Consider the following 27,392-nt stretch of genomic DNA (forward strand, 5'->3'; position numbering starts at 1 on the left):
GGTGGGAGTGAATGGGAAGTGGTGGGGTCCATTGGGAGTGTGGATGGTGGGAGTGAATGGGAAGGTGTTGGGTCCATTGGGAATGTGGATGGTGGGAGTGAATGGGAAGGGGTGGGGTCCCATTGGGAGTGTGGACGGTGGGAGTGAATGGGAAGGGGTGGGGTCCATAGGGAGTGTGGACGGTGGGAGTGAATGGGAAGGGGTGTGGTCCCATTGGGAGTGTGGACGGTGGGAGTGAATGGGAAGGGGTGGGGTCCATTGGGAGTGTGGACGGTGGGAGTGAATGGGAAGTGGTGGGGTCCATTGGGAGTGTGGATGGTGGGAGTGAATGGGAAGGTGTTGGGTCCATTGGGAGTGTGGACGGTGGGAGTGAATGGGAAGGGGTGGGGTCCCATTGGGAGTGTGGACGGTGGGAGTGAATGGGAAGGGGTGGGGTCCCATTGGGAGTGTAGACAGTGAATAGCTCAGGAAGACGAGGGTTGTCCTTCAAGGGGATTCTCACTAGCTCTACTGCCCAGACAGAACCCCCTCACTGGACGATCCCATTCTGCGTTGGGATAGAACAACTTACCCCATGGTTGTTACACTTGCTCAGGCACTGTTCCACCCCAAACACAGCCACATCCTGGCACTTCCTGTCAATGCAAGCCTGGAGCAGAGAGACAGAAATTCTTGGAATTAGTATCATGGAGATACCTGCACCAGGAATCGGACTTGGGCAAACGAGAAACAGACCCTCCTGCCCAATTGGTCTATGGCAATCAAAATGCCCATTGGCCCATGTTTGGACCATATTCTACACCTTTCCCCTCCACGTACCATCTAAATGTCTTTTAAATGTTGTTAGTATACCTACCTCAACCATTTCCTCCAGCAGCATGTTCCAAATACTGAAAAAGTTGCCCCTTCTCTCCCCTCTCACCTTAATCCTGTACCCTTTAGTTCCTAATTCCCCAACCCTGGGGAAAGACTGTGCTTTCACCCTATTGCTGCCCCTTATTATTTTATACACCTCTACAAGGTCACCCCTCAGTTTCCTACACTTTGAGGAATATAGTCCCTGCCAGTCTAACCTTTCCCTGTAACTCAGACCCTCGTGTTCTGGCAATATCAGACTTAATAGAGTCACACAGAACCTCAAGACCGCTTCTCCCACAGCCTTCCCTCCTCACTCCCCCTCCCGCAGCATACCCTCCTCACTCCCCCCCGCAGCCTTCCCTCCTCACTCCCCCTCCCGCAGCCTACCCTCCTCACTCCCCCTCCCGCAGCCTACCCTCCTCACTCCCCCCCACAGCCTTCCCTCCTCACTCCCCCTCCCGCAGCCTACCCTCCTCACTCCCCCCCGCAGCCTTCCCTCCTCACTCCCCCTCCCGCAGCCTACCCTCCTCACTCCCCCCCACAGCCTTCCCTCCTCACTCCCCCTCCCGCAGCCTACCCTCCTCACTCCCCCCCGCAGCCTACCCTCCTCACTCCTCCCCCGCAGCCTTCCCTCCTCACTCCCCCTCCCGCAGCCTACCCTCCTCACTCCTCCCCCGCAGCCTTCCCTCCTCACTCCCCCTCCCGCAGCCTACCCTCCTCACTCCCCCTCCCGCAGACTTCCCTCCTCACTCTCTCCCGCAGACTTCTCTCCCCACCGCCCCCTCCGCAGCCTTCCCTCCTCACTCCCCCTCCCGCAGCCTACCCTCCTCACTCCCCCCGCAGCCTTCCCTCCTCACTCCCCCTCCCGCAGCCCACCCTCCTCACTCCTCCTCCCCCCGCAGCCTACCCTCCTCACTCCCCCTCCTGCAGCCTACCCTCCTCACTCCTCCTCCCGCAGCCTACCCTCCTCACTCCCCTTCCCGCAGCCTACCCTCCTCACTCCCCCTCCAGCAGCCTACCCTCCTCACTCCCCTTCCCGCAGCCTACCCTCCTCACTCCCCCTCCGCAGCCTACCCTCCTCACTCCCCCTCCCGTAGCATTCCCTCCTCACTCCCCCTCCCGCAGCCTTCCCTCCTCACTCCCCCTCCAGCAGCCTACCCTCCTCACTCCCCCTCCCGCAGCCTACCCTCCTCACTCCCCCCGCAGCCTTCCCTCCTCACTCCCCGTCCCGCAGCCCACCCTCCTCACTCCTCCTCCCCCCGCAGCCTACCCTCCTCACTCCCCCTCCTGCAGCCTACCCTCCTCACTCCCCCTCCCGCAGACTTCCCTCCTCACTCTCTCCCGCAGACTTCTCCCCACCGCCCCCTCCCGCAGCCTTCCCTCCTCACCGCCCCCTCCCGCAGCCTACCCTCCTCACTCCCTCTCCCGCAGCCTACCCTCCTCACTCCCCCTCCGCAGCCTACCCTCCTCACTCCCCCTCCCGTAGCATTCCCTCCTCACTCCCCCTCCCGCAGCCTTCCCTCCTCACTCCCCCTCCAGCAGCCTACCCTCCTCACTCCCCCTCCCCCAGCCTACCCTCCTCACTCCCTCTCCCGCAGCCTACCCTCCACACTCCCCCTCCCGCAGCCTACCCTCCACACTCCCCCTCCCGCAGCCTACCCTCCTCATTCCCCCTCCCGCAGCCTACCCTCCTCATTCCCTCTCCCGCAGCCTACCCTCCTCACTCCCTCTCCCGCAGCCTACCCTCCTCATTCCCCCTCCCGCAGCCTTCCCTCCTCACTCCCCCTCCAGCAGCCTACCCTCCTCACTCCCCCTCCCCCAGCCTACCCTCCTCACTCCCTCTCCCGCAGCCTACCCTCCACACTCCCCCTCCCGCAGCCTACCCTCCTCATTCCACCTCCCGCAGCCTACCCTCCTCACTCCCCCTCCCGCAGCCTACCCTCCTCACTCCCTCTCCCGCAGCCTACCTGCCACACTCCCCCTCCCCCAGCCTTCCCTCCTCACTCCCTCCTCCCGCAGCCTTCCCTCCTCACCGCCCTCTCCTGCAGCCTACTCTCCTCACTCCCCCTCCTGCAGCCTACTCTCCTCACTCCCCCTCTGCAGCCTTCCCTCCCATAGCATTCTCTCCTCAATCCCCTCCCACTGTGCTCCCTCCTTACCTCCTTCCTCACTGCCTCCTCCCACAGTGCCCCTAACTTGCCAACGCTCCCTCAGTACCTCTCTTGCCTCACTACCCCACCCTCATTCTCACCCCTGCCCGTACCTTGCCCTGCCCGCACACGGTGCCAGGCATGACCAGGGCAGGGTCAGCGATGTCGTCGCCGAGGTTGAAGTGCGTGCCCCGGCAGTTCACTTCCTGCTCGCCCCGTCGCACCTTGGTCACCAGGATCTGAGCGTTGGAGCCCAGCACCGGCCGGTCGCTGCCCCCCTCGCATTGCAGCTTCCCACACCGGCTGTCCCTGTGGGGCGAGGGAGGCGGGTGAGGTCTGCCCAAAGTCTCCCCCCTCCCACACCAACCACGACCCTCGCCCGGCCGCGGGGGGGAAGAGATGGGAGCGCCCGGGGTGCTGGAGAGGGGGAGAAGGTCATCCATGGTTGGAGTGTAGGATCGGGAGATCAGAAGGTCAGAAAGAAAGGGATGGGGAAGGGGAAAATGGAGGGAGTCGGGGAGAGGAAAGCTTGGGGTTAGATGATGAGGCGGGAATCAGAGGGGAAGATGAGGGGCAATGGAGTTTTATCTTGGGGTAGGAGCTGAGTGTCGGGGGTTAGGAGAGGTCAGAGGAACAGAGCGAGAGGGAAGAGTTGGGATGGTTGTGAGGCGACAGGGATCTTCCCGAGGATAGAGTGGATTTCCAGGGATCAGAGATCAGAGGTGATGGGTGGAAGTTCAGAGGGTAGGATCAGAGGTCGAATGGGAGAGGTCAGGGGTGACAGAAGGGGAATGTCAGGGGCCAGAGGGGGACAATGTATCATCAAAAGCATGGTCTCCAAGCTGCAAGAGACATATTCAAGCTCAGTTCCTGCTAAGATTTTCTGGTGAAACAGGGGAATCAGGGGTTAGGCGTCAGGAGTCAGATGGTGGAGGGGAATGTTGGGATTGGAGGTCAGAGGCATCGGGGGAGGGGGAGGAGACCGGAGGCATCGGGATGTGAGGGAGTGATCCAAGGATGACCCACCCCCCACCGGTACTCACTCCACGGAGCAGCGGAGGAAGGTGCCGTTGGGTGTCTCCCCGCAGTTGCCGTAGATATCGCCCTTGGTGTTGATGGAGAAGCAGATGTCAGGGGCCTGGACCGAGCCTGGGGAGGGAAGGAGCCATCACCAAGGTCATGGGGCAAATCCACAAGAACCCCCTCCACCTTCCAAATACCATCCCTCCATTCCTCTCAACCCCACCCCAACTCATCCCTCTAGCCCCTCCCCCTCATCACAGCCGCTCCTCCCCAACTCATCACTCCAGCCCCTCCCCCCTCGTCATAGACACTCCTCCCCAACTCATCCCTCCAGTCTCCCCCCCACCCCCGTCAACAGCCACTCCTCCTCTCCAGCCCCCAGCCCAGAGGCTGGGCTCACCTGGACCCCAGAGGACCTGGCACTGGGCCGGGAGAGTGAGGCAGGCTCCGTTGTAGCAGTAGGCCGTCCCCCCATCACAGGACAGGCCGTTGCGCAGGAAGACGTTGGGCGGGCAGTAGGGCGACAATCCCGTGCAGTACTCGGGGAGGTCACAGTCCCCCAAGGGTGGACGGCAAAGGGTGGCTGCTTTCTTCAGCTGAGGGTGGGCAAACAGAGAGAAGATGTCACCTGGCAATGCAATAAGGCTACTCGCCCCATCTGGCCCTTCCTAGCCTACCCACAATTCCTTGAGCACATCCTGCGCGGGATCCAGTCTGCACAGAAACAAGCCCTTCGGCCCAGTATGTCTCATTTCCCCGTCCACAGTTTCCCATGCATGGGGGTCGGGGAGTATGTGTAATGGGGTCAGAGGGCTGCTCACACTCCAGCTCCCACTCCTGGTGGGGCCCGTGTCCTGGAGACCATGGCAAATTCATTCCCCAGTACCACCAATTCCCCCCACCCCCACCAAGGTGATACCTCTCCACTCAGGCCAAAGCACACACCCCACACCCCTGACAATGGGCAATGCATAATGTACCCCCAACCTCATGGGATCTCACTCAGCACCACTGTGAGCAAGATTGAGACACAGATGTTGGGAGAAAGGGAATGGAGGTAGCTGGGGGTGGGGGGGGGTGCAGTAAAGTGGGCTCCAGTTCCAGAAATCTCCCCCTCCAACTCAACGCATGTCGTCATGGTTCACCTGTCTGAGAGACATCCGCTGTACACCAGCTCTCCTGCCATAAAGGATGAGGAGGACACAACCCAAACTCATCATGGGAATGAAAGGGTTAACACGTGAAGGGTGTTTGACATCTCTGGCCTCGTACTCAGTGGAATTCAGAAGGATCAGGAGGGGAATCTCAATGTGGATACTGAAAGGCCTAGATAGAGTGGATGCAGAGAGGATGTTCCCTATAGCGGGGGAGTCTAGGATTGGAGGGCACAGCCTCAAAATAGAGGGACGGCCATTTGGACAGAGATAAGAAGGAATTTCTTCAGCCAGAAGATGTGAATCTGTGGAACTCATTGCCACTGAAGGCTGTGGAGGCCAAGTCGTTGGGTAAACTTAAGGCAAAGATTGAAGGGTTCTTGAGTGATAAGGAGGTTTAGGGGTATGGGGGGAATGGGGTTGACAGAGAAACAATCTAGGCCACGATAGAACAGTGGAACAGAATCAGTGGGCCGAATAGCCCAATTCCACACTTCTGTCTCATGGTCTAATCTTCACTGGTTCCTCCAAAACCTCCCTCCCTGACATCATCTCTGCCACATGGAGGGAAGGAATTCAAAATGGCAGACAAGGGGTGACCAACAAATGCTGGTCTTGAGAGCTCTTGGGAGGGTGGGGTAGCCAGAAAGATCCCGTGGGCTCTCAGTTGGGGAGCAGGGAAACTGGAAATGTCCCTGTGACTCTCGAGGCATGCAACTGACAAGGGGACAAACCGCGGCGGCTGCTCCTACCTGACAGTTTTCACAGCAAGCTCCATCGGAAGGACACTGGGCACCGGGCACCAACTTGCAGGTGGTGGCATTGCAACAGGGGTCCCTGCACTCCTAGGAGAGGGGGAGACAGGAGGGCATTACAGACATCATTTCAGGGAGGTAGCACCACCACCCCCACCCCTCACAACCCCATATCCCACCACCCCCCGGTCAACCTCCAAGGGTGTATGAATACGGGACATTTGATTATGAAAGAACACAACAATTTATTTGATCACATATTGAAACTATTTACACATACATATACATACAATTTTGCAGACAAAATTCGGCGTTAGAAGGTTGCAAAGGAACATCTAAACAAGCCTGTTGCATTTTTGAAACAAGTCCTTTGGACTGATGAAGTTAAAATAGAACTTTTTGGCCGCAATGTGTGTATGTTTGGAGAAAAAAAGAGTGCAGAATTTCAAGAAAAGAACACCTCTCCAACTGTTAAGCGCGGGGGTGGATCGATCATACTTTGGGCTTGTGTTGCAGCCAGTGGCACGGGGAACATTTCACTGGTAGACGGAAGAATGAATTCAATTAAATACCAGCAAATTCTGGAAGCAAACATCACACCTTCTGTAAAAAAAAAGCTGAAGGTGAAAAGAGGATGGCTTCTAGGCTTCTACAACAGCATAATGATCCTAAACACACCTCAAAGTCCACAATTTTGCCTTGGCCCTCACAGTCCCCCAAACTAAACATAATCGAAAATCTGTGGATAGACCTCAAAAGAGCAGTGCAAGAATCTCACAGAACTAGAAGCCTTTTGCAAGAAAGAATGGGCGAAAATCCCCCAAAGAAGAATTGAAAGATTCTAAGCTGGCTACAAAAAGCGTTTACAAGCTGTGATACTTTCCCAAGGGGGGAGTTACTAAGTACTGAAAATGCAGGGTGAACAAACTTTTGCTTCAGGCCCTTTTCCTTTTTTGTTATTTTGAAAGTGTAAAAGATGGAAATAAAAAAATATTCTTGCTTAAAATATTAAAGCAATGTGTCATCTTTAGCTTCATGCCTTTTGGAAATCAAGTCATCTTTTACTAGCTTAGCTATTCACGGTATCAGAAATTTTGACCGGGGTGCCCAAGTATTTGCAGCCTGATAGCTAAATGCTAATGCAAATAGCTCTTCTATTTCTTTTGTAAACTTTCCTTGTACTGTGATGTGGCTTGCTGGGCAGATTTTGCCAGAAGTCTCAACCTCATAGCAGTCTGGGTCAATGAATTTGTTAATTTTGCAAGACATCAGATTCACAAGTGTTTTGTGAGAGAGCTGACTTCTGAATTGTCTTAATGTGACGCACTGTGCTGAATGCCCTTTCTACATCACAGTTAGAATTTGGCAGCACCAAAAGCAGCTTCATCAACTGGCAGAACTCTTTGAATCTCAACTGCCCGGTGCTCACAGATTTTACTTTGGGCAGCTTCCGACAGAACTCACCAACTGGCAAACTTTTGTAGTTTGGCACCAGTGCTTCAAGGTTGGTTACCTTGGTTGGTTCCTTCAAGGAATAGAGTGTTTGGGAATACAGAGTTTAGGAATATAGAGAAGAGAGAGCATGAAATGGGGTTACAATGAAATAATTAAGAAAGCAGGAGTCTGTATATAGAGTATCATCAATAGAGTAGCTCCTTAGCAGCTAGCCAAGCTAGTTTAAATAACGTTAGCTATGCTAATGAATGAATGACACCTGTTAAACTCACCTCAACATGTCTTTTACAGTCATTTAACCAACCATGGGCAAGAAAAGTCACTGTTGCAAACAGTGCAGCGAGCAACACTGTCATTATCTTTGACCTCTATTAGGCAGGGGTACACTTTAGTGTAGTCTGGGGTGAAGTATGTTTTATATTTTCTTTTTTTGGAACACTCTGCCATGGCGCTGCAGGACACTAAACTGAACTGATGGATAATGAAAGAGAGAGAGAGAGAGAGAGAGAGGGGTCAACTGTAAAGCCCGCCCACAGAGAAAACTGATAGGTCTACTTAGCACAAAGAGTGACCAATCAGGATGCTCTCTCTGTCACTTGCTCACTATGTCTGTCTGTCTCTCTCTCTCTCTCTCTCTCACTCTAAAAAAAATCGATTTCCAGGATATTGTATATAATTTGCGGAAATCAGGGAGCCGCTATCAATATGCGGGAGACTCCCAGAACTTCTAGGAGAGTTGGGATGTCTGCCATTACATCGCCCAGGCCACTGCGGCCTACACGGTCACCATGGTGACACTGAAGCCTGGCATGGCCAGAAACACTGATCACGGGTCCTCACCAGTGCCCGATTAAGGTCGCAGCTCTTGTATCCTCATCCCTCCCCTGACTTCTTTTTTTGAAGAAAATTTGGCATGTCCCCTCACCAATTTTTACCGATGCACCACAGAAAGTATCATGGTTTGGTATGGCAACTGCTCTGTCCAAAACCACAAGAAACTGTAAGAGTTGTGGCCTGCACTCAGTAAGCAGCCAGCACAATATAACATCTGCCCACCCCAGGTATTCTCTCTTCTCCCGTCTCTCATCAGACAGAAAATACAAAAGCCTGAAAGCATGTACCAGCCACCAGGCTCAAGGACAGTTTCTATCCCCTTAGCAAACTCCTGAACACCTCTCCTACACTAAAAGATGAACTCCCGATCTCCCAACCTCCCTCGTTGAGGCCCTTGCACTTTATTTATCTGCCTGCACTGCACTCTCTCTGTAACTGTGACACTCTTTACTGCATTCTGTTTCACAACAGGTTCTGCAGATGCTGGAAATCCAGAGCAACACGCACAAAATGCTGGAGGAACTCAGCAAGTCAGGCAGCGTCAATGGAATGGAATAAACAGGGTGATGATGGGTCTTGGCCTGAAATGCTGACCGGTTATTCCCCTCCGTGGATTATGCCTGACTTGCTGAGTTACTCCAGTATTTTATGTGGGATTCCGCATTCTGTTTACCGCTGTACTACTGCAATGTGCTTACAGTATGCATGGACCGGTCTGACAGGTTGGTACATAAAAGCTTTTCACTGTATCGAGACGTGACAGTAATAAATCAATTGTCAACATCTTCCAAATCCGAGACGTCCACCCACAGGCCCATCCCCGATTTCTGCCACACTGCCACCATTGGCACCTCACATGGAAACCACTCGTCTCGAGGTTCTCCCCTAGCCCAAGACAATGATAACCAACAGAAAATCCCCCGGAGAGTCTGAAATGTCAACTGTCTGTTTCCCTCCTGACCTGCTGAGCTCCTCCAGCAGGTTGTGAGCATTGCTCCAGATTTCCAGCATCTGCAGAATCACTGGGTGAGGGGCCTCTTTGACTGCCTGGAACTAAAACCAGCCCACGAGGTTGCTCCCACCCAACCCCCAGCCACTGCCACCCCCCGCTCCCCCCCAGCACTCACGTCTGCCAGCCCACAGTCACACTCCTCGCCCTTCTCCAGGTAGAGGTTGCCGCACCTCTGGTCCCCGAACAGACTTCCAGAGGTGGGGAAGTTGAAGAGGCACATCGCCTCTCCGTGTCGCAGGCTGTGCTCCAGGTCGCTCCGACTGCAGCTGCTGAAGACCTGGCCTGGGAGGAACCTGCCAAAGAGACAGAGGCCTCAGATATCTCACCGGAGTGGTGCAGTGCTCCCTCCACACTGACCCTCCCTCCCTGCTGGTACTCCCAAACCTCTCCCTCCCACGGCACTCCCTCCTTCACCACCCCTCCCAGCCGACCATCCATGCTCCCTCACTCATTCCCTCCTTCCGCACTTCCTCCTTGCTGTCCCGGCCACAGCGTGCCCTGCCTCAGCTCTCCCTCCCTCCTCGCCGCTTCTCCCCAGCCTGCCCCACCCCTCCACAGCATACGTACCCCGTGGACGGCTCCATGATACACCCGCCCAGTCTCCGCGGATTCTGACAGTCACAAAGCCGGTCGGCCGTATCGTGGCTGATGCCCAGATTGTGGCCCAGCTCGTGGGCAACCGTGGAAGCCACGGCCAGCACACTAACAGAGTGGTCCTGAGGCCAAGGAAAATACCATCAGGGCTTTATTGCAGAACTCTAGAACAACCAATACCTCCCACCCATTCCATTCGCTGTAGGCCAAAAGCTAGTTCTTTCTCACAATGTGACTCTTGCAGAGTAATCCCCAGGGAAAAGGGGACATCTGTCCCATTCTGCAGCAGACCCAATCCTGGACTCTTCCCGTCACTCACCCCCGGAAACCATTCCTCTCCGATCAGTGTGACTGATTCCAACTGCGAGGACACCGTGGCTGCTCACAAGCATCCCCACATCCCTCACCATTTTACCCCCTGGTCCCCGAACGAGAAGCACACCCCTGCCGTAACAAGAGATAGCGCATCAACAGGCCCTCCCCTTGAGCCACCGATTCCGTGCTGACCACCAAATACTCATCGACAGTGGAAAGTCTGCGCGTGCTAGAGCGAGCCACTGCATGTCACCACACTATAGGAAGGATGTGGAAGCTTTAGAGAGGGTGCAGAGGAGATTCACCAGGATGCTGCCTGGATCAGACTGGTTGGGCAAATTAGCAAAGGAAGATGAGATGTGGCTTGATAGAGGTGCAGAAGATTATGAGAGGCACAAATATCGTGTCCTATTGCCAGGGCAGCAATGGCCAACACCCGAGGACATCTGCTTAAAGTGAGTGGAACAACGCTTAGGGATGCCAGAGGTAGTTTGCTTTTCGATTCTACACAGAGAGTGGTGGGCACCTGGAGTGCCCTGCTGGAGGTGCTGGTAGGGGCGGAATCATTTGGGACATTCAAGAGTCGCTTTGACAGAAAAATGGAGGGCTATGGGGTGTGTAGGAATGAATGGTTAGATTGATCGTGGAGTAGGTTAAAAAGGTTGGCACAACATTGTGGGCCGAAGGGCCACTGTTTTATGTACATTGATCCCAGTTCACTTTTCCCAGATCCCTACCACCACCCATCGTGGGTACCAGAGCACCGATGTCTCCCTTCTCCGGAACTCTCCCAGTAAACCTTGACCTCTCCCGTGAGTTTCTCAGGGCTGGAGGATGCACTCAGTGCCCTTCAGACAGCTAGGCCTCAGGGCCACGTCCCAACATCCCCTCTCTCTCACCACGGTGACGCCTCCTGAACGATCCTTAGAGCACATGGAGCTTTGGGATGCCATGCCAACTGTTTCACCCGGAAACGAGCTCCCTCTGGGGGGGTGAAAAGAGAATAAAGTTCTCAAGGAAACTGCCTTGTTCAATGTTAAGACAGAGTAGACAGCCAGTACCCTTTTCCCCCAGAATCAAAGTACCAGGGTACATGCATTTAGGATGAGAGTTGGAGTCTGATGGAGATGCGGGGCAAATTTGTTTTTACTCAGAGAGCAGCGGGTGCCAGGAATGTGCTGCCAGAGGTTGTGGTGGAGATGATCTGTCAGACAAACCTGGGTTGCTTTCTCTGGAGTGTCAGAGGCCGAGTGGAGACTCGATAGAGGTTTATAGCATCATGAGAGACACAGGTAGGGTAAACAGCCAGTATCTTTTTCCTAGACTTGAAATGTCTAATACCAGAGGGTGGGAATGTTTAAGTTCAAAGGAGAAACAAGAGAAAGTCTGCAGATGCTGGGAATCCGAGCGACACACACAAAATGCTGGAGGAACTCAGCAGGCCAGGCAGTTTCTGTGGAAAAGAGAACAGTCAACGTTTCAGGCCTGTTGCATGGATCTTCAGCATCTGCAGATTTTCTCGTTTCTGATCTAGCTTCATTATGTTCATATTTTATCTTGTAAGTTATGTATACTTTCTTAATTTAAGTTTATGCTAACTTATGTTTGCAATGTAAATGCCCACAAGATAATGAATCTCAGGGTTGTATATGGTGACAAATATGGGGATAAGTTGGCTGGCTGAGTGGTGTAACAACCTCACATGCAAAATAAGCAAGACAAAGGAAATTAACCTGGACTTCAGGAAGTCAGGGAGACGTGCGCGGGAACTCACTGAGGGGAGAGCAGTGGCAAGGGTGAGCAGCTTGACGTTCCCGGACATCAACATCTCAGAGGATCGACTCTGGACCCAGCACACTGGGGCAGCCATGAAGGCGGCACACCAGTGGCTCTGATCCGTTGCGAGTTTGAGCAGCTGCACGCTGACCGGTCGCATCACCGCCTGGCCTGGAGCTTCCGATGCTCAGGATCACAAGAGGGTTGTAGGCTCAGCCGGCTCTCGCGTCTCAAGCCACAATGCTCTCCACCATCGAGAACATCTTCAAAGTACGAAGTAAATTTATTATCAAAGTACATACACGTCACCACATACTGGACAACCCTAGGATTCGTTTTCTTGTGGACACGCACCGAAAATTCAAGAAGCACAACAGAATCAATGAAAGACAGCACTCAGCAGGCAAACAACAAACTATGCAAATACAAAAATAGAAATAAATATTGAGAACATGAGATGAAGAGTCCTTGAAAGCAAGTCCATAGGTTGTTAGATCAGTTCAGTGCTGGGGTGAGTGAAGTTATCCCTTTGCTTCATGAGCCTGATGGTTGAGGGGTAATAACCTGGTGGTGGGGGGTCCCGAGGCTCCTGTACCACCTTCCTGATGGCAACAGCGAGAAGAGAGCGTGGCCAGGGTGGGCAGAGCCTCTGATGATGGATGCTACTTTCCAGGGACAACACTCCGTGGGGATGTGATGGGGAGGGCTTTACTCGTGATGGTCTGGGCCGTGCCTGCTACTTTTTGTAGGATTTCCGTTCAAGGGCATTAGTGCTTCCATACCAGGCCGTGATGCAGCCAGTCAATATACTCTCCACTACACATCCGTGGAAGTTTGTCAAAGTTTAGGTACTGTGCTGACCCTTTGCAAACTTCTAAAGAAGTTGAAGTAACACACACAAAATGCTGGTGGAACGCAGCAGGCCAGGCAGCATCTGAAGGGAGAAGCGCTGTCGACGTTTCGGGCCGAGACCCTTCGTCAGGACTTGACGAAGAAGTTGAAGTGCTGCCATGCGTTTTTTGTAATTACGCTCAGCAACCCCTCAAAGCACTTCACTACTGTGGGTGTAAGTGCTACTGGATGATAGTCCTTCAGGCAGGTTACCATGCTTTTCTTAGGCACGGGTGTAACTGAAGCCTACTACAAGCAGGTGGATACCAAAGTAAGAGGTTTATCGGTGAACACTCCAGCCAGCTGATCTTTAGTACTTGGCCAGGTACCCCATCTGGGCCGGATGCTTTCAATGGGTTCGCCCTCCTGAAGGATGCTCTCGAGTCGGCCTCAGAGACTGAAATTACAGGGTCACTGGGGGCCCTGCCAGTTCATGAAGGTTCCTCCATGTTTTGGCAGTCAAAGTGAGGGATAAAAGGAATTGAGCTGACCTGGGAGTGAAGCCTTGTCGTTATCTCTGTGACTGGGTTTCACCCTGTCGGAGGTGATAGCATTCAAGCCCTGCCACAGATGTCGAACATCCTTCCGTGATTCAGCTTTGGTCTGGAATTGCCACTTTGCCCGTGAGGTGACTTTCCGGAGATCTCCCCTAGACTTACTTAATCACCAGATCTGAATGCCTCTGATCTGGCCTTCAGGAGATTACAGATCTTATGATTCATCCAGGGCATCTGGTTGGGGAAGTTGCCAAATGATGTTGTGGGGCACACTTGTCTAAGTGTTTATAAAGTCTGTGACTATCTGGGTATATTCATTCAGATGAGCCCTTGATCCCGACCCAGTCCACTGACTCGAAGCAATCCCATAGCCACTCCTCTGCCTCCCACGGCCACCTTTTTATTGTCCGCATCTCTAGAGCCTTGCTCTTTAGCTTCTGCCTGTATGCGGTGGGAGGACAGCTCAGCAATCACAGGCTGACAGCTCTCACTAAGGACCCTCACCATCCAGGACACGCCTTCTGTATCACTACCTTCAAGGAGGAGCTACAGGAGCCTGAAGAGCCACACTCCATGTTTTAGAAACAGCTCCTTCCCCTGTGCCATCAAATTTGCAAATGGGCACAAACTCGTGAACAATATCTCACTATTCATCTTTTACATTATTCATTGCAACTCATAGTGGATTTTTTGTTAAATGTAATTCTAACTCTGCTGTGGACAGTCCCAAGCCTGGCTGTGGAAGGAGGAGGGTTGGACATGGGGCTAACAGCCCCATCCTGTAAAAACCCAGAGCAACAGAAACACCAACAAAGACCTCAAACCTGGGAGAGGGAGGATCCTCGAAGGTGGGCTCCACCTGGGGACAACTTAAAAGACCACTGTGGTGAGCTGCGGTCAGCAGCCTACGTACGCCCCAGCGGGGGAGCTGAGCTAAAGTAAGCATGTAAACACGTCACTTTGCAATTACATGTTCCCGGCAGTTCCAGCTCGCCTCTCCCGGACACCTCGGACTAGGCCCACTTCCTGCTGGGAAATGCCAAGGCCAGGAGTAGCTCCACTTACATCAGCAGCTGAGCGTTGTCATGGTGGATCCTGGGAACAAGGTGCGTTTCCCTCCATTTCAGGAAGCGGTTCAAGGTGTCTCCCGGGCTGCTGCTGATCTCAAAAGGGTTCTCCTGGGTCCAAACCTCCACCCCTACCAACGCCACGCGGATACTGAGTGGTCTGTAGAACTGGACAAAACAAAAAATGGAAGGCAAGAGAACTCAAGAGGGCGACACGACAACACAGCAATCAATGTAACACTGCTACAGCGACAGACCCAGGTTCAATCCCCGCTGCTGGCTGAAAGGAGTCCGCCCGTGATCCAGGGCATTTCTTCCGGGTGTTCCGGATTCCTCCCAAATGTTAGTCGAGTAATTAGTCACATGGGTGTGAAAGAGCAGAGGTGGCTCACTGGGTCAAAAGGGTCTGTTACCGGGATGTATCATTAAATCAAATAAAGTTAATAAAAATAAGACACAAGGGAAATCAGAAAATGCTCCGCGAGTCAGGCAGCGTCTGTGGAGGGGAGCAATGATTGGGATCGAGACCCTTCACCTAGACTGAGAGGAGATCGCCGGTGAAGAGAGAGAAGGGATGGAGCAAGAACCAGGAGGTGGTGGGTGGATCCAGGTGAGGAAGGGCGATAGGCAGAGGGAGGAGGGGAGAGTGGAGGCTGGGAGGTGACGGGTGGATCCAGGTGAGGAAGGGCAATAGGCAGAGGGAGGAGGGGAGTGTGGAGGCTGGGAGGTGACGGGTGGATCCAGGTGAGGAAGGGCGATAGGCAGAGGGAGGAGGGGAGAGTGGAGGCTGGGAGGTGACGGGTGGATCCAGGTGAGGAAGGGCAATAGGCAGAGGGAGGAGGGGAGAGTGGAGGCTGGGAGGTGAAGGGTGGATCCAGGTGAGGAAGGGCAATAGGCAGAGGGAGGAGGGGAGAGTGGCTGGGAGGTGACGGGTTTATCCAGGTGACAAAGGGCTATGGATGGTAGAGTTTGATTGGGAGAAGAATGTGAAGCACGGAGTTGTAAATTGTTGCACAATTTATAACACAACCACCCAACTTTGATACTCAATGACCTAACCCATGATTTGCCTGCTATCCCCTGCGTTACTACTTCTATGATGCAGCTCAAGGTCCCTCTGTATAGGAGCACACCCACGGGTCCTGTACTATAATCCTTCCGCTTGTGTTGGACCTCCCAAAATGCATGACTGTCCCCAATTAAACTCCATCTGCCATTCCCCTGCGCACATTTCCATCTGGTCAGTATTGAATGAATTAGTTTATTATTGTCACATGTATTGAGATGCAGTGAAAAGCTTGTCTTGCACACCTTTTATACAGATCAGGTCAGATCATTACACAGTGCATTGAGGTAGAAGGTAAAACAATAACAGAATGCAAAATAAAGTGTAACAGCTACAGAGGAAGTGCAGAGCAGGCAGACAACAAGGTGCAAGATCATAATGAGGTAGGTTGCAAGGTCAAGAATCTATCTTATTGAACTAGGGAACTATTCAATGAACTTATAACAGCCGTCCCTGAGCCTGATGGTACATGCTTTCAGACTTTTGTATCTCGTGCCCAATTGGATTGTTCTGTCTCCTTCGATAAACTCGCTCAGGCATCCATAACCCATCAGTGTCATCTACAAACTAACTGATCCGAGCACCTACACTTCATCCAGAATGCTTACGTATAAAATCACAAGCTGCAGAGGTTGCAACACGAATCCTTACAGAACACCACACTCTCTCTGGACAAAGCCCAGAGAAGACACAGCACCAAAGTTTGATACTCACTGCATCAACTTGGTTAGCGATTTCCATCATCCGCATCTGTATAGTCTTGAGGTCGTATCCGTATCGGTGATACTATGGGAAACGGAAGTTATTTCAAGGAAGTTCACCCAATTCCGGACAGTGGAAGTCCACGTCTGTCACTCAGCTTAGATCCCAGACCCACCGAGAGAAGGACTCTCCAAATGTGTCCGTCTCGCTAACAAGAAACTCAGCAGGTCAAGCAGCATCTGTGGAGGCTGAAGGAGGGTCACGATTCCGAAATGTTGATTATCCATTTCCCACCCACAGGGGCTGTTCGATCTGCTGAATTCCTCCAAGAGTCTGTTTATTGAGACAATTTCTTGTGTCTCTATTGTAGGGGCTGTTGTTTTACAGACTAGTCTCTGTTCACCCCACCCTACACCCCTCCCTATCTCTGTGACCCCCTCCAGCCCCAATACTCCTCCCTGTCTCTGTGACCCCCTCCAGCCCCTATACTCCTCCCCGTCTCTGTGACCCCCTCCAGCCCCTACACCCCTCCCCGTCTCTGTTCACCCCACCCTACACTCCTCCCCGTCTCTGTTCACCCCATCCTACACCCCTCCCCGTCTCTGGTCACCCCACCCTACACCCCTCCCCGTCTCTGTGACCCCCTCCAGCCCCAATACTCCTCCCTGTCTCTGTGACCCCCTCCAGCCCCTATACTCCTCCCCGTCTCTGTGACCCCCTCCAGCCCCTACTCCCCTCCCCGTCTCTGTTCACCCCACCCTACACTCCTCCCCGTCTCTGTTCACCCCATCCTACACCCCTCCCCGTCTCTGGTCACCCCACCCTACACTCCTCCCCGTCTCTGTTCACCCCACCCTACACTCCTCCCCGTCTCGGTGACCCCCTCCCTGTCTCTGTGATCCCCACCCTACACCCCTCCCAGTCTCTGTTCACCCCACCCTACACCCCTCCCCGTCTCTGTGACCCCCTCCAGCCCCTACACCCCTCCCCGTCTCTGTGACCCCCACCCTACACCCCTCCCCATCTCTGTTCACCCCACCCTACACCCCTCCCTGTCTCTGTGACCCCCTCCAGCCCCTATACTCCTCCCCGTCTCTGTGACCCCCTCCAGCCCCTACACCCCTCCCCGTCTCTGTTCACCCCACCCTACACTCCTCCCCGTCTCTGTTCACCCCATCCTACACCCCTCCCCGTCTCTGGTCACCCCACCCTACACTCCTCCCCGTCTCTGTTCACCCCACCCTACACTCCTCCCCGTCTCGGTGACCCCCTCCCTGTCTCTGTTCACCCCACCCTACACCCCTCCCTATCTCTGTGACCCCCTCCAGCCCCAATACTCCTCCCTGTCTCTGTGACCCCCTCCAGCCCCTATACTCCTCCCCGTCTCTGTGACCCCCTCCAGCCCCTACACCCCTCCCCGTCTCTGTTCACCCCACCCTACACTCCTCCCCGTCTCTGTTCACCCCATCCTACACCCCTCCCCGTCTCTGGTCACCCCACCCTACACCCCTCCCCGTCTCTGTGACCCCCTCCAGCCCCAATACTCCTCCCTGTCTCTGTGACCCCCTCCAGCCCCTATACTCCTCCCCGTCTCTGTGACCCCCTCCAGCCCCTACTCCCCTCCCCGTCTCTGTTCACCCCACCCTACACTCCTCCCCGTCTCTGTTCACCCCATCCTACACCCCTCCCCGTCTCTGGTCACCCCACCCTACACTCCTCCCCGTCTCTGTTCACCCCACCCTACACTCCTCCCCGTCTCGGTGACCCCCTCCCTGTCTCTGTGATCCCCACCCTACACCCCTCCCAGTCTCTGTTCACCCCACCCTACACCCCTCCCCGTCTCTGTGACCCCCTCCAGCCCCTACACCCCTCCCCGTCTCTGTGACCCCCACCCTACACCCCTCCCCATCTCTGTTCACCCCACCCTACACCCCTCCCTGTCTCTGTGACCCCCTCCAGCCCCTACACCCCTCCCCATCTCTGTGATCCCCTCCAGCCCCTACACCCCTCCCTGTCTCTGTGACCCCCTCCAGCCCCTACACTCCTCCCTGTCTCTGTGACCCCCTCCAGCCCCTACACCCCTCCCCGTCTCTGTGACCCCCTCCAGCCCCTACACCCCTCCCCATCTCTGTTCACCCCACCCTACACCCCTCCCTGTCTCTGTGATCTCAAATTCCCAGGCCAACAGCACAGTAACAACTCTCCAGCGACACCTCCCCAGCACCCAGTTGCCCCCCCATCCCTCCCACTACTCCCCCCAGCCGACCAATTCACCCACCTCGTTGCTGTCAGCCACCATCATTAGCTCCACGTACTTGGATTCCGTCAGGATACGGCGTCTCCACTGGAGAGGGTAGAGACCAGCAGAGCGATCAGCGAAGCTCGGGGGAGGGCACCTAATGAAGCCCCTCACCCAGAATCTCATCCTCCCCCAACCCACCCATCCTCCTACAACCTCCCTCCCGTCTCCCCCCACCGACTCACAGCCCCCCCTTCCAAAGTCCCTTAGCCGCCAGAGAGTCCTCCCCTGAAACCACAGCCCAGGATGGCAGCCTTTCTCCATCTGTAGCCCCTGACCTCCAACCCCCCGTCCCCTCACAAACCCGTCAGCCCCACCCTCCCATCCCAGTTGAAGACCTTCACTCCCTCTCCCTCCCTCCCGCTGCCCCTACCCGGTGTGCTGCCTCCTCGGGTGGCGGGTCTGTGGTCTTCTCCGGAGGGTCCTTCCCCACTGCACAGCGCTTGGTGTTGAAGTGGACCCCCTCCATCCTGTAAACCAGGTGCTCCCCGCCGGGGTCTCCAGACAGCGTCTCAATCCCATACGTCCAGCTCGGAGTCAACTCCAGCAGGCCCCTGGGAAACAGGAGGGCAAGTACTGAGGGCCCGAGGGAGGGAAGGAGCTGTTGCAGGGCTTTCCGAAGGGTGAAAGGTCAGAAGGGGTAGAGGCTCCAGTGAAACGGTAAGAGGTCAAAGGGAGGGTGACTGGGTCAGGAAGGAGAGGCTTCAATGGGTCAAATGGAAAAGTGAAAAGAGAGGAGACTTCAGTTTGCAAGGGGCCAGGAGGGACTCTCCAATGGGCAAAGGTTACCTTCCATCAGCAGGTCGATGGAAAGGAATAAACAGTCGGTGTTTCAGGCTGAGACCCTTCACTGTGAGCAATGCAGGCGTCAGGGTCTCAGTGCAGACTGGACGGGGTGGGTGGGAAGACAGAAGACCGGGTCTCAGATTGTTGGAGCGGGTATGCAAGCTCCGAGAGGGCAGCACAAACTGTTGGGAGAGGGGCAAGGCATCCAGCTCGGGAGGGGGGGGGTGGGGGGTGAGCAGGGAGGGGTCACAGTCCATACCTCATACCCGAGCAGATGCTGACACTGACCCGGGACCGGGAGAAACCTTGCACTGTCCCATGGTAGTAACAGTTCACCTGTAACAGAGCAGAGGAAGGTGAAAGGAAGGAACTCCACACAGGCCCCTGCACAATCATGCTCTGTAACTAACACACACACAAGGATCACACTTCTCGGTAATTCATATACATGGAGGGACAATCAGAACATGCACATCAATTCCCCTTCAAACACACACTCACAGTGGGACTGCCATTCTCTGTAACATACACGCAAAGGGACCAACGTTATCTGTGATGCATCTATTTCCTCGGGAGACAGAGGAAATTTGGCCCCCACCGATTCTGACAGACGTATTACAGAAAGCATCCTATCCGAATGTACCATGGCTCAGTACGATAACTACTGTACTCTGTCCGTGACTGCAGGAAACTACGGAGAGTTGTGGACATAGCTCAGTCCATTGCACAAACCAGCCTCCCCTCCATGGACTCTGTCTGCACTTCTCACTGCCTCAGTAAAGCAGCCCCCACCATGGACATTCTCGCTTCTCCCCCCATAAGATACAAATGATTGAAAGCACGTACCCCCCAAGCTCAAGGACAGCTTCCATTAGACTCTTGAATGGACCTTTTACACACTACTCCCGACCTCCCAGTCTACCTCGTTGAGACCCTCGCATGTACTCTCTCTGTAATTGCAACACTCTGTTCTGCAATCTGTTTCCTTTTTCAACCACCTCGATGTACTGATGTGTGGACTGATCTGTCTGGATGGCACACAGACAAAAGCTTTTCACAGTGTCTCAGTAAACACGACAATAATGAACCAATTGCCAATGCATTTAGTGGTTGCTATTTCCCACAGTGCATGTGACAGCGATGAAGACCAAGTCAGTTGGAGTATACTTTGGATCTGAGTTGGGTAATAGGGAGGGTAGACAGGGTGGGTAATGTGCCGATGATCTGCATGGATTTATGGTAGGTCTGACCCTTTCCTAAATCTACCCAGTGCAATGAATCTCACCCAGAAACTATCTCCTACTTTCTTTTAACCTTCTGACAACCCTCCTCCACCGGAAGCCACAGTCCTTTCCACTGCTCCTGGATCGAAACACTCCCCCTTTCCACACCCACTCGGTAAGGACAGTCAACACTAGAGATTCTGCAGATGCTGGAAATCCACAGCACACACACACACACACACAAAATGGTGGGGGTACTCAGCAAGTTGGGCAGCACCTATGGAAAGGGGGAATTGCTGACGTGTCTCAGCCTGAGACATCGACTGTTTACTCCTCTCCCCATGGATGCTGCCCCATCTACTGAGTTCCTTCAGCACTTTGTACGTGTGGCTTGGGAAAGGGTTAAATTTGCCAGAAGCCTCATCCGGTACCTCCTGGCATGCCTGGGAAGTTTGCAACATGGTGGGGGTGAGAGAGAACGGCGCCAGCTTGGAGCGTGTCAATGTTCTGAAAACAGCGCCGGCCCACAGCCCGAAGAGAAGGTGAAAACGGAAAACGTGCCCGTCAGGGAAAGGAAAGATGGCGTGTGCAGGTAGGTACCACTGGTGCCGAACCACGAGACATTACTGGGGTGAGGCGGCTTGTAAGGTGAGGAGCTTCTCTCTCTTCAGGCCGGAGACGTGACCGGAGCTGGGAGGTGGACTTGGTTCTGGTTGTAACTCAGGCCTGAAGCAAGAGTAGCTTACGGAAGAGAGGAGCAGGGGGCTGAGCAATGTAAGCATCTGTCAGACATCCCTCTGGCACTGTGTACATCAGTCAATGGTCAATAAGTATTCTTTGTCTGTACTTTATGATATAGTTAATGAGCTTTTTTTCCAAATCATTCTAATAATGTCTGTAACCTTTAATGCGGATAAATGCTAATACCGTGGATTCAGGCTAATTGAGTCATCAGTTAATCGTGACAGCCACTTATTCGGGCTCTTAAAGAACAAAATCTATTCAAGAAAATAGCCGGGATTCCCTTCGTTTATTTGGGACACTCTCCGCTTAATTGGGACAGCAGACTTGCCGAAACAGTTTATAACTAGCATCGGTCAAGTGCCCTCGTGTGGCCATAAGACACCACACTGTGCTTAAAGTGAACAGTTTTCAAAATAGCATCAGGGACGTGAAGGTTAAAGGGGCAGTGATTTTTTCCCACGGATAGTTGGTGAGAAATAAGCAATAAGACAATCAGAACCGTTTGCTCTCTGCGATCTCAAGCATTCATAAATGGCCAGGAGTGAAAATGAAACAATTTCACTACTTCAGCAAGTTAGAAAGTATCAACAATCATCTTGAACGTTAAAATGGAATTAAAGATGTGGAGGATGCAATCATCGAAAGCATCTGGTGAAGGCAGTCCGTTGATTCTCATTACTCACAGCCAGTGAGCTCTGGATGATTGCCTCCGTCGATAACCATCAGGAAGTTTTACAGTACCGTACTATTATTGGAAGTATCCTAATTTGTTCAGTATTTCATTTATACTTTTACTCAGTTAAATGGTGGTTTGTCATTTTGTATACCTTTTTAACTATTTCCATGAAATTTCGGCTAATTGGTGCAGTTGTTTAATTGGACCAAAATGTACTGGTCCCGATGTGTCCCAGTTAACTGGAATTCACTGTACCTCTTGCTGCTCAGTCAGAAATTAGGATGAATTTTAAAATATTTTCCTTACAGCCACCCCCTCCCTCCTCACCCATTCCCCGACTCTGCCTCCTTACAGTATTGCTCTCAGGGTCAGCGATGACCGTTCCATTGGGAAGATAAAACATCAGGCGGTGGGAGTCTGGGAGTAGGTTCCTGGGGAGAGACACGGAGATCAGAAATTAATGCCGCTGGCAGAAACACACCCCCCCATCTTTCCTTGGTCACTTCATTGTCATTACAGGGTGGCATCCCAACCCCCCTCTAACCCATTGTCCCTTCTTCCTTTCCCTCAAACCATCTTCCTTCGAACTTGCCCTGTTTCTGTCTTCCTCGTGCCCAACCTACTGCCCTTTCCCTACTTCCTTCCCATTATCACCCCACCAACTTCCCCTTCCTCTGCCCTCCCCTTCCCCTCCCTCCTCCTCCTCCCACACCCTCCTCCCCACTACTCCTTTTAATCTGTCACTTCCCTTCTCCTCTGCCCTGCCTCGCCTCCCCTCCAGCCCACCTCCTCCTTTCTCCGAATGGGATAAGGGAATCAAGAACTAGAAGTCATGGGGTTGAAGGTGAGAGGGAAGAGATTTAATAGGAACCTGAGGGGCAACTTCTTCACTCATAGAATGATCAGTAAGTGGAATGAGCTGCCAAGTACACGGATAGGAAAGGTTCAGAGGGATACGGGCAGGTACACGGATAGGAAAGGTTTAGAGGGATACGGGCAGGTACACGGATAGGAAAGGTTTAGAGGGATACGGACAGGTACACGGATAGGAAAGGTTTAGAGGGATACAGACAGGTACACGGATAGGAAAGGTTTAGAGGGATATGGACAGGTACACGGATAGGAAAGGTTGAGAGGGATACGGACAGGTACACTGATAGGAAAGGTTTAGAGGGATACGGACAGGGACACGGATAGGAAAGGTTTAGAGGGATATGGACAGGTACACTGATAGGAAAGGTTTAAAGGGATATGGGACAAACATGGGCAAATTTGATTAGCTTAGTTGGGATTTTGGTCAGCACGGATCAGTTGGGCTGAAGGGCCTGTTTCTGTGCTGGATGGAAACTATGACTCCAAGAGCAAATGGTAAGGAGGGAGCACCACAACATCAAAGATATACCCCCATCAGTTGATTAAACCCCCTGTCGAAGGACGCAGTGGACAGAGCTGGATATGGCTGCTGGTTTCTGGGGAGAGTCATTGCAATGGACTTCTTTGGACAAAGTGGGATCTGTGGAGTCCCAGAGTCTGAATGTCTGGTCGTGCAGCAAGCCCCATACAAGAGTCTCTCACGCTGACGGTAGACTGCTTGGCAATGAGGTAGCACAGTGAACATCGTAAGGAATACTGTAGGGTAATGTAATTGATGGAAGTCTGTAACTACCCCCACAGCATGCTATGAATGAAAAGTGAAGTTGGACGAAGTATTGCTTGTTTCATGGTTCTATTGAATTCGTGGTGCGTTGGGTCGGGTCGATCCGCCTTTGACAGTAGGATCGGGGCAATTTATGGGAACACGGGGAGCAGAGGGTTACAGACAAGCAAAGTCGAGCAAGGCAAGAGCCAGTATAGTCTGGACGTGCTGAAGGTATTCCAGTCTCCCAACACCTCCCGAACCTGCCACCCCTCCTGCCAAGGGGAACACCACCGCCCACAGGGTCTCCGTCCACCATCTTCGGCTGTTCCTTCACTGTTGCCGGGTCTGAATCCTGGAACTCTCTCCCCCACTCAGACCGCAGCGGTTCGAGATGGCAGCCTCCTGAGGGATGGTGAGGGAGAGGGGACTAAACACTGAAGGCGTTGCTCCTCCATTTGACTTACTCGTTCTGCTCCAACTCCAGTGTCAGCCTCCGGCCTCCGAGCTGGATCTCACACTCCAGTCTCATCGGGGGGTTATCCTGTTAAAATAGAATAAAATAAAATACAAGTTGACTCAAACCAACAAGTGCTGTTGTGTGTTTTTTTAGGGGGGGGGGATTTTAATAAACATCACTAATTGCATATCCCCAGGGTCGGACACAGAGTGAAGCTTCCTCTACACCGTCCCATCACACACTCCCGGGGTCAGACACAGAGTGAAACTCCCTCCACACCGTCCCATCACACACTCCCGGGGACAGACACAGAGTGAAGCTTCCTCTACACCGTCCCATCACACACTCCCGGGGTCAGACACAGAGTGAAACTCCCTCCACAACGTACCATCATACACTCCCGGGATCAGACACAGAGTGAAGCCCCCTCCACACCATCCCATCACACACTCCCGGGGTCAGACACAGAGTGAAACTTCCTCCACACCGTCCCATCACACACTCCAGGGGTCAGACACAGAGTGAAGCTCCCTCCACACCGTCCCATCACACACTCCCAGGGTCAGACGCAGAGTGAAGCTCCCTCCACACCGTCCCATCACACACTCCCAGGGTCAGACACAGAGTGAAGCTCCCTCCACACCGTCCCATCACACACTCCCAGGGTCAGATGCAGAGTGGAGCTGTTCTGATTGCGCTGGGAGAAATCGGGGAAAAACTGCTTTATGAAGGTCTTGAATTACTTGGAAATTGGTTTGGAACGTCTCTAGAACATCTAAGTGAGCTGCCGGTTTAGAGTGGAAGCTTCGTTTGGAGTTTTTCTGCCAGTTTGGACGGGGTTCGTTGACGGCTTCGAACTGCGTAGCTCCCAGCTGTGGCCGCCGGCAACTCGCCGGGAAGCCGGGTCGCTCTAAAAACCGGAGACAAACAACGTTGTTTCTCCCCACTGACATTGGGACAACCTCCTTCCATCTCTATCGTCGGGATTCTCGTTCAGTGTAGGAGCCAAAACATCGTTTGAGCCGTCTCGACCTCTCACGGCCTGGAAGTTCTGCAGGACTAACGGAGCCTTTCCCGGCGTTGGAATTTCTGGCACTGAGTCAGCAAAGTACTGTCAAGTACAAACTTTTCCAGCCAGTTACTCAACTCGCTCCAGGACTTTATAACCAGCACCACCGTATCATTCTCGATTCGGACACAGAAGCAACATGCCGGACCGGTCTACAGGGAGTCGCAGGCTTTCGGGGAGTTATGCCAAGGCGGCTGCCTCTCCAACCTCGGACAACGCCCTGTTTCGGTCGGTGAAAGTTGAACGCGGGGTGCAATGTATTTTACGAACTGGAACTACCCTGGAAAAATGCGCGGAGGCTATGGAGGACTTGTTGGGGAAAGATGGTGTTTTAGCCGCTGAGAAAGAGTTCGGGAAGGCGGTGTTTTACCTGAGGAATGATGAGTTGGTGCATCGGGCCCTCAGTAGAGGGATCACGGTGGAGAACATCTTTTTACAGATGGAGCTGATGACAGCTCCCACACAACGCATCGTCCTCGGCCACGTAAAGCCTTTCATCCCCAACGAGGACCTGCTTCCCGCACTAGCACGCTTGGGGCAAGTACGGTCAGAAATAACTTTCATCAGGCACAAATTCAGGAGACGCACCCTCCGGACCGTAATCTCTTTCCGGCGACAGGTATTCATGAAGCTGGAAAAGGAGGACGAAGTTGAGGGCCGGTTTACTGTCCGGCACGAGGGGGTAGATTATCAGGTGTATTGGAGCTCTGAGTGCCCACGGTGCCATGCGTGCGGGGAGGTGGGGCACTTTCGGAGGGATTGTCCGAACACCCGAAAACCCAGGGAGTCCACTTCGGGAACTAGTGCCCCAGCTACCTCTGCCCCTGATCCCATTCCTGCTCCTACACCTGTGCCGGCCCCTGCTCCTGCCCCTGACGCTGTCTCTATCCCTGTCCCTATTCCTACGTCTGTTCCAGTCTTTGCTCCTACCCCTGTGGTTCAGGTGGGTGATCCTGGGGCTACGTGCGGGGAGGTTCAGGCGAGGGACGGGGTGGAGCCCGTGCGGGGCAAGAAAGCGAGGAAGAAGTCGAAACACATGAAGAAGTCGGCCCCCGAGACCGCAGAGCTCACGCCCATTTGCCCTGAGGTGGAGAGGGAGGCTTGGGGAAGCGTACGGTTGGACGGGGCGATAGAAGCGGAGAGTACCGCTCCAACGGTGAATTCCGCACCTGTGTGCTCCTCCGGCTTGAAGAGGAGAAGGGAATGTTCCCCCAAGAGGGCAGAGAATGTAGATGAGGGGGAATCCCATCCCAGGAAGGGGTGGGAATCCGGGTGGAAGTTGAGTCTAACCCTGAATCCCCAGATGTAGCCACCAGTCCTGTGGTGGGTGATGTGGTTGTGCAGGAAGCTAGTGCTGGGCCTGTTTGCACAACTAAAACAGACCTGGAGCCCTCCACCCAGGACTTAGCAGTAAGCGCCTCCCTGGAGGCAAGTGTATTAAACAGTATGAGCGGAGAGAAGACCAAGCTCTCTCACTGTCAGCATCAGGCTGCCGGTGAATCCCTCGGACCAGAGCTGCTGGGGTTCCCTTCATGCCTGTCTCCTGGGGAGGGTGATATACCCTGCATGCCGACCCCATCGACTAATGGCCTGCGGGGAGTCCCTGGGGATTTTTCCTCCATCGTCGCAACTGCGGGTAAGACTGATGCGACGGTGGAGCGGGAAGGTATGAGGGAGGTACCCGCTGTGCAGTGTGGGTTACAGGGGCAGCCACCTTATACACCACATGAGGAGGAAGATGGGGGATCTGTCTGCAGTGAGGGGTTGGAGGGAGATTCTTTTGATAGCGAGACAATGGACATCCTCACCCCTCCTGAAAAGTCCCCATTGATACCTGTGGAGGAGATCAGAGAGTTTATTCACTCCTCTGTGGGTGCAAAGCATCGGCCTAAACTAGCCTCGCTTCGCTGGCCTAGCATGCCGAGGCTGGTGAAGTCCCTGCGAGTCATCCTCAGACGGAAGGGGCAGGGGAAAGGGAAGGGGAGGAAGAATGCTGTGTCGGGGAATGGCAGACGGCAGCTGAAATCCTTCCTGGATGACCTGGTGAGGGACATCAGGGTGGAAAGCAGCCTCGCTCCTTCGGGAGATGGTGGGTCACAGGGTAGCGATGGTAGCAGTCGGGGCCGGAAGGCAAAGTATATTCTTGGTTTTCTTCGGGATAGTGCGGCTGAGGGCGCCACCGCTCTCAGCGGGAAGGGTACCGGTGCTGAGGCCTAGTGTGCTCCCGATATGAAACTTACCATAGCTAGTTTGAATGTAAATGGTAGCAGGGGCTCTCTCCGCAGATATAACAATCTCTCAGTCCTCAGGGATGGGAGATACGATGTGAGTTTCCTGCAGGAAACCCATA

General features: G+C 53.7%; 1 protein-coding gene across 2 annotated transcripts in view; it reads right to left on the bottom strand.

Annotated features, from left to right (window-relative positions):
- Positions 1-27,392, bottom strand: part of adam15 (ADAM metallopeptidase domain 15) — an 81,453-nt gene that overhangs the window by 33,544 nt on the left and 20,517 nt on the right. For both annotated transcript variants that reach the window (XM_073061185.1, XM_073061184.1), the window contains exons 3-17: positions 23,981-24,057; positions 22,230-22,308; positions 19,494-19,570; positions 18,822-19,002; positions 18,428-18,493; positions 16,162-16,233; positions 14,380-14,549; positions 11,050-11,134; positions 9,809-9,957; positions 9,357-9,534; positions 5,938-6,030; positions 4,432-4,627; positions 4,052-4,157; positions 3,122-3,317; positions 572-649 (exon numbers count right to left, since the gene is read on the bottom strand). In XM_073061185.1, the coding sequence (XP_072917286.1) occupies positions 572-649; positions 3,122-3,317; positions 4,052-4,157; positions 4,432-4,627; positions 5,938-6,030; positions 9,357-9,534; positions 9,809-9,957; positions 11,050-11,134; positions 14,380-14,549; positions 16,162-16,233; positions 18,428-18,493; positions 18,822-19,002; positions 19,494-19,570; positions 22,230-22,308; positions 23,981-24,057 (1,803 nt within the window). The remainder of the gene's footprint in view (positions 1-571; positions 650-3,121; positions 3,318-4,051; positions 4,158-4,431; positions 4,628-5,937; positions 6,031-9,356; positions 9,535-9,808; positions 9,958-11,049; positions 11,135-14,379; positions 14,550-16,161; positions 16,234-18,427; positions 18,494-18,821; positions 19,003-19,493; positions 19,571-22,229; positions 22,309-23,980; positions 24,058-27,392) is intronic.

Source organism: Hemitrygon akajei, chromosome 11, assembly GCF_048418815.1.
Source record: "Hemitrygon akajei chromosome 11, sHemAka1.3, whole genome shotgun sequence".
NCBI classification, from domain to species: domain Eukaryota; kingdom Metazoa; phylum Chordata; class Chondrichthyes; order Myliobatiformes; family Dasyatidae; genus Hemitrygon; species Hemitrygon akajei.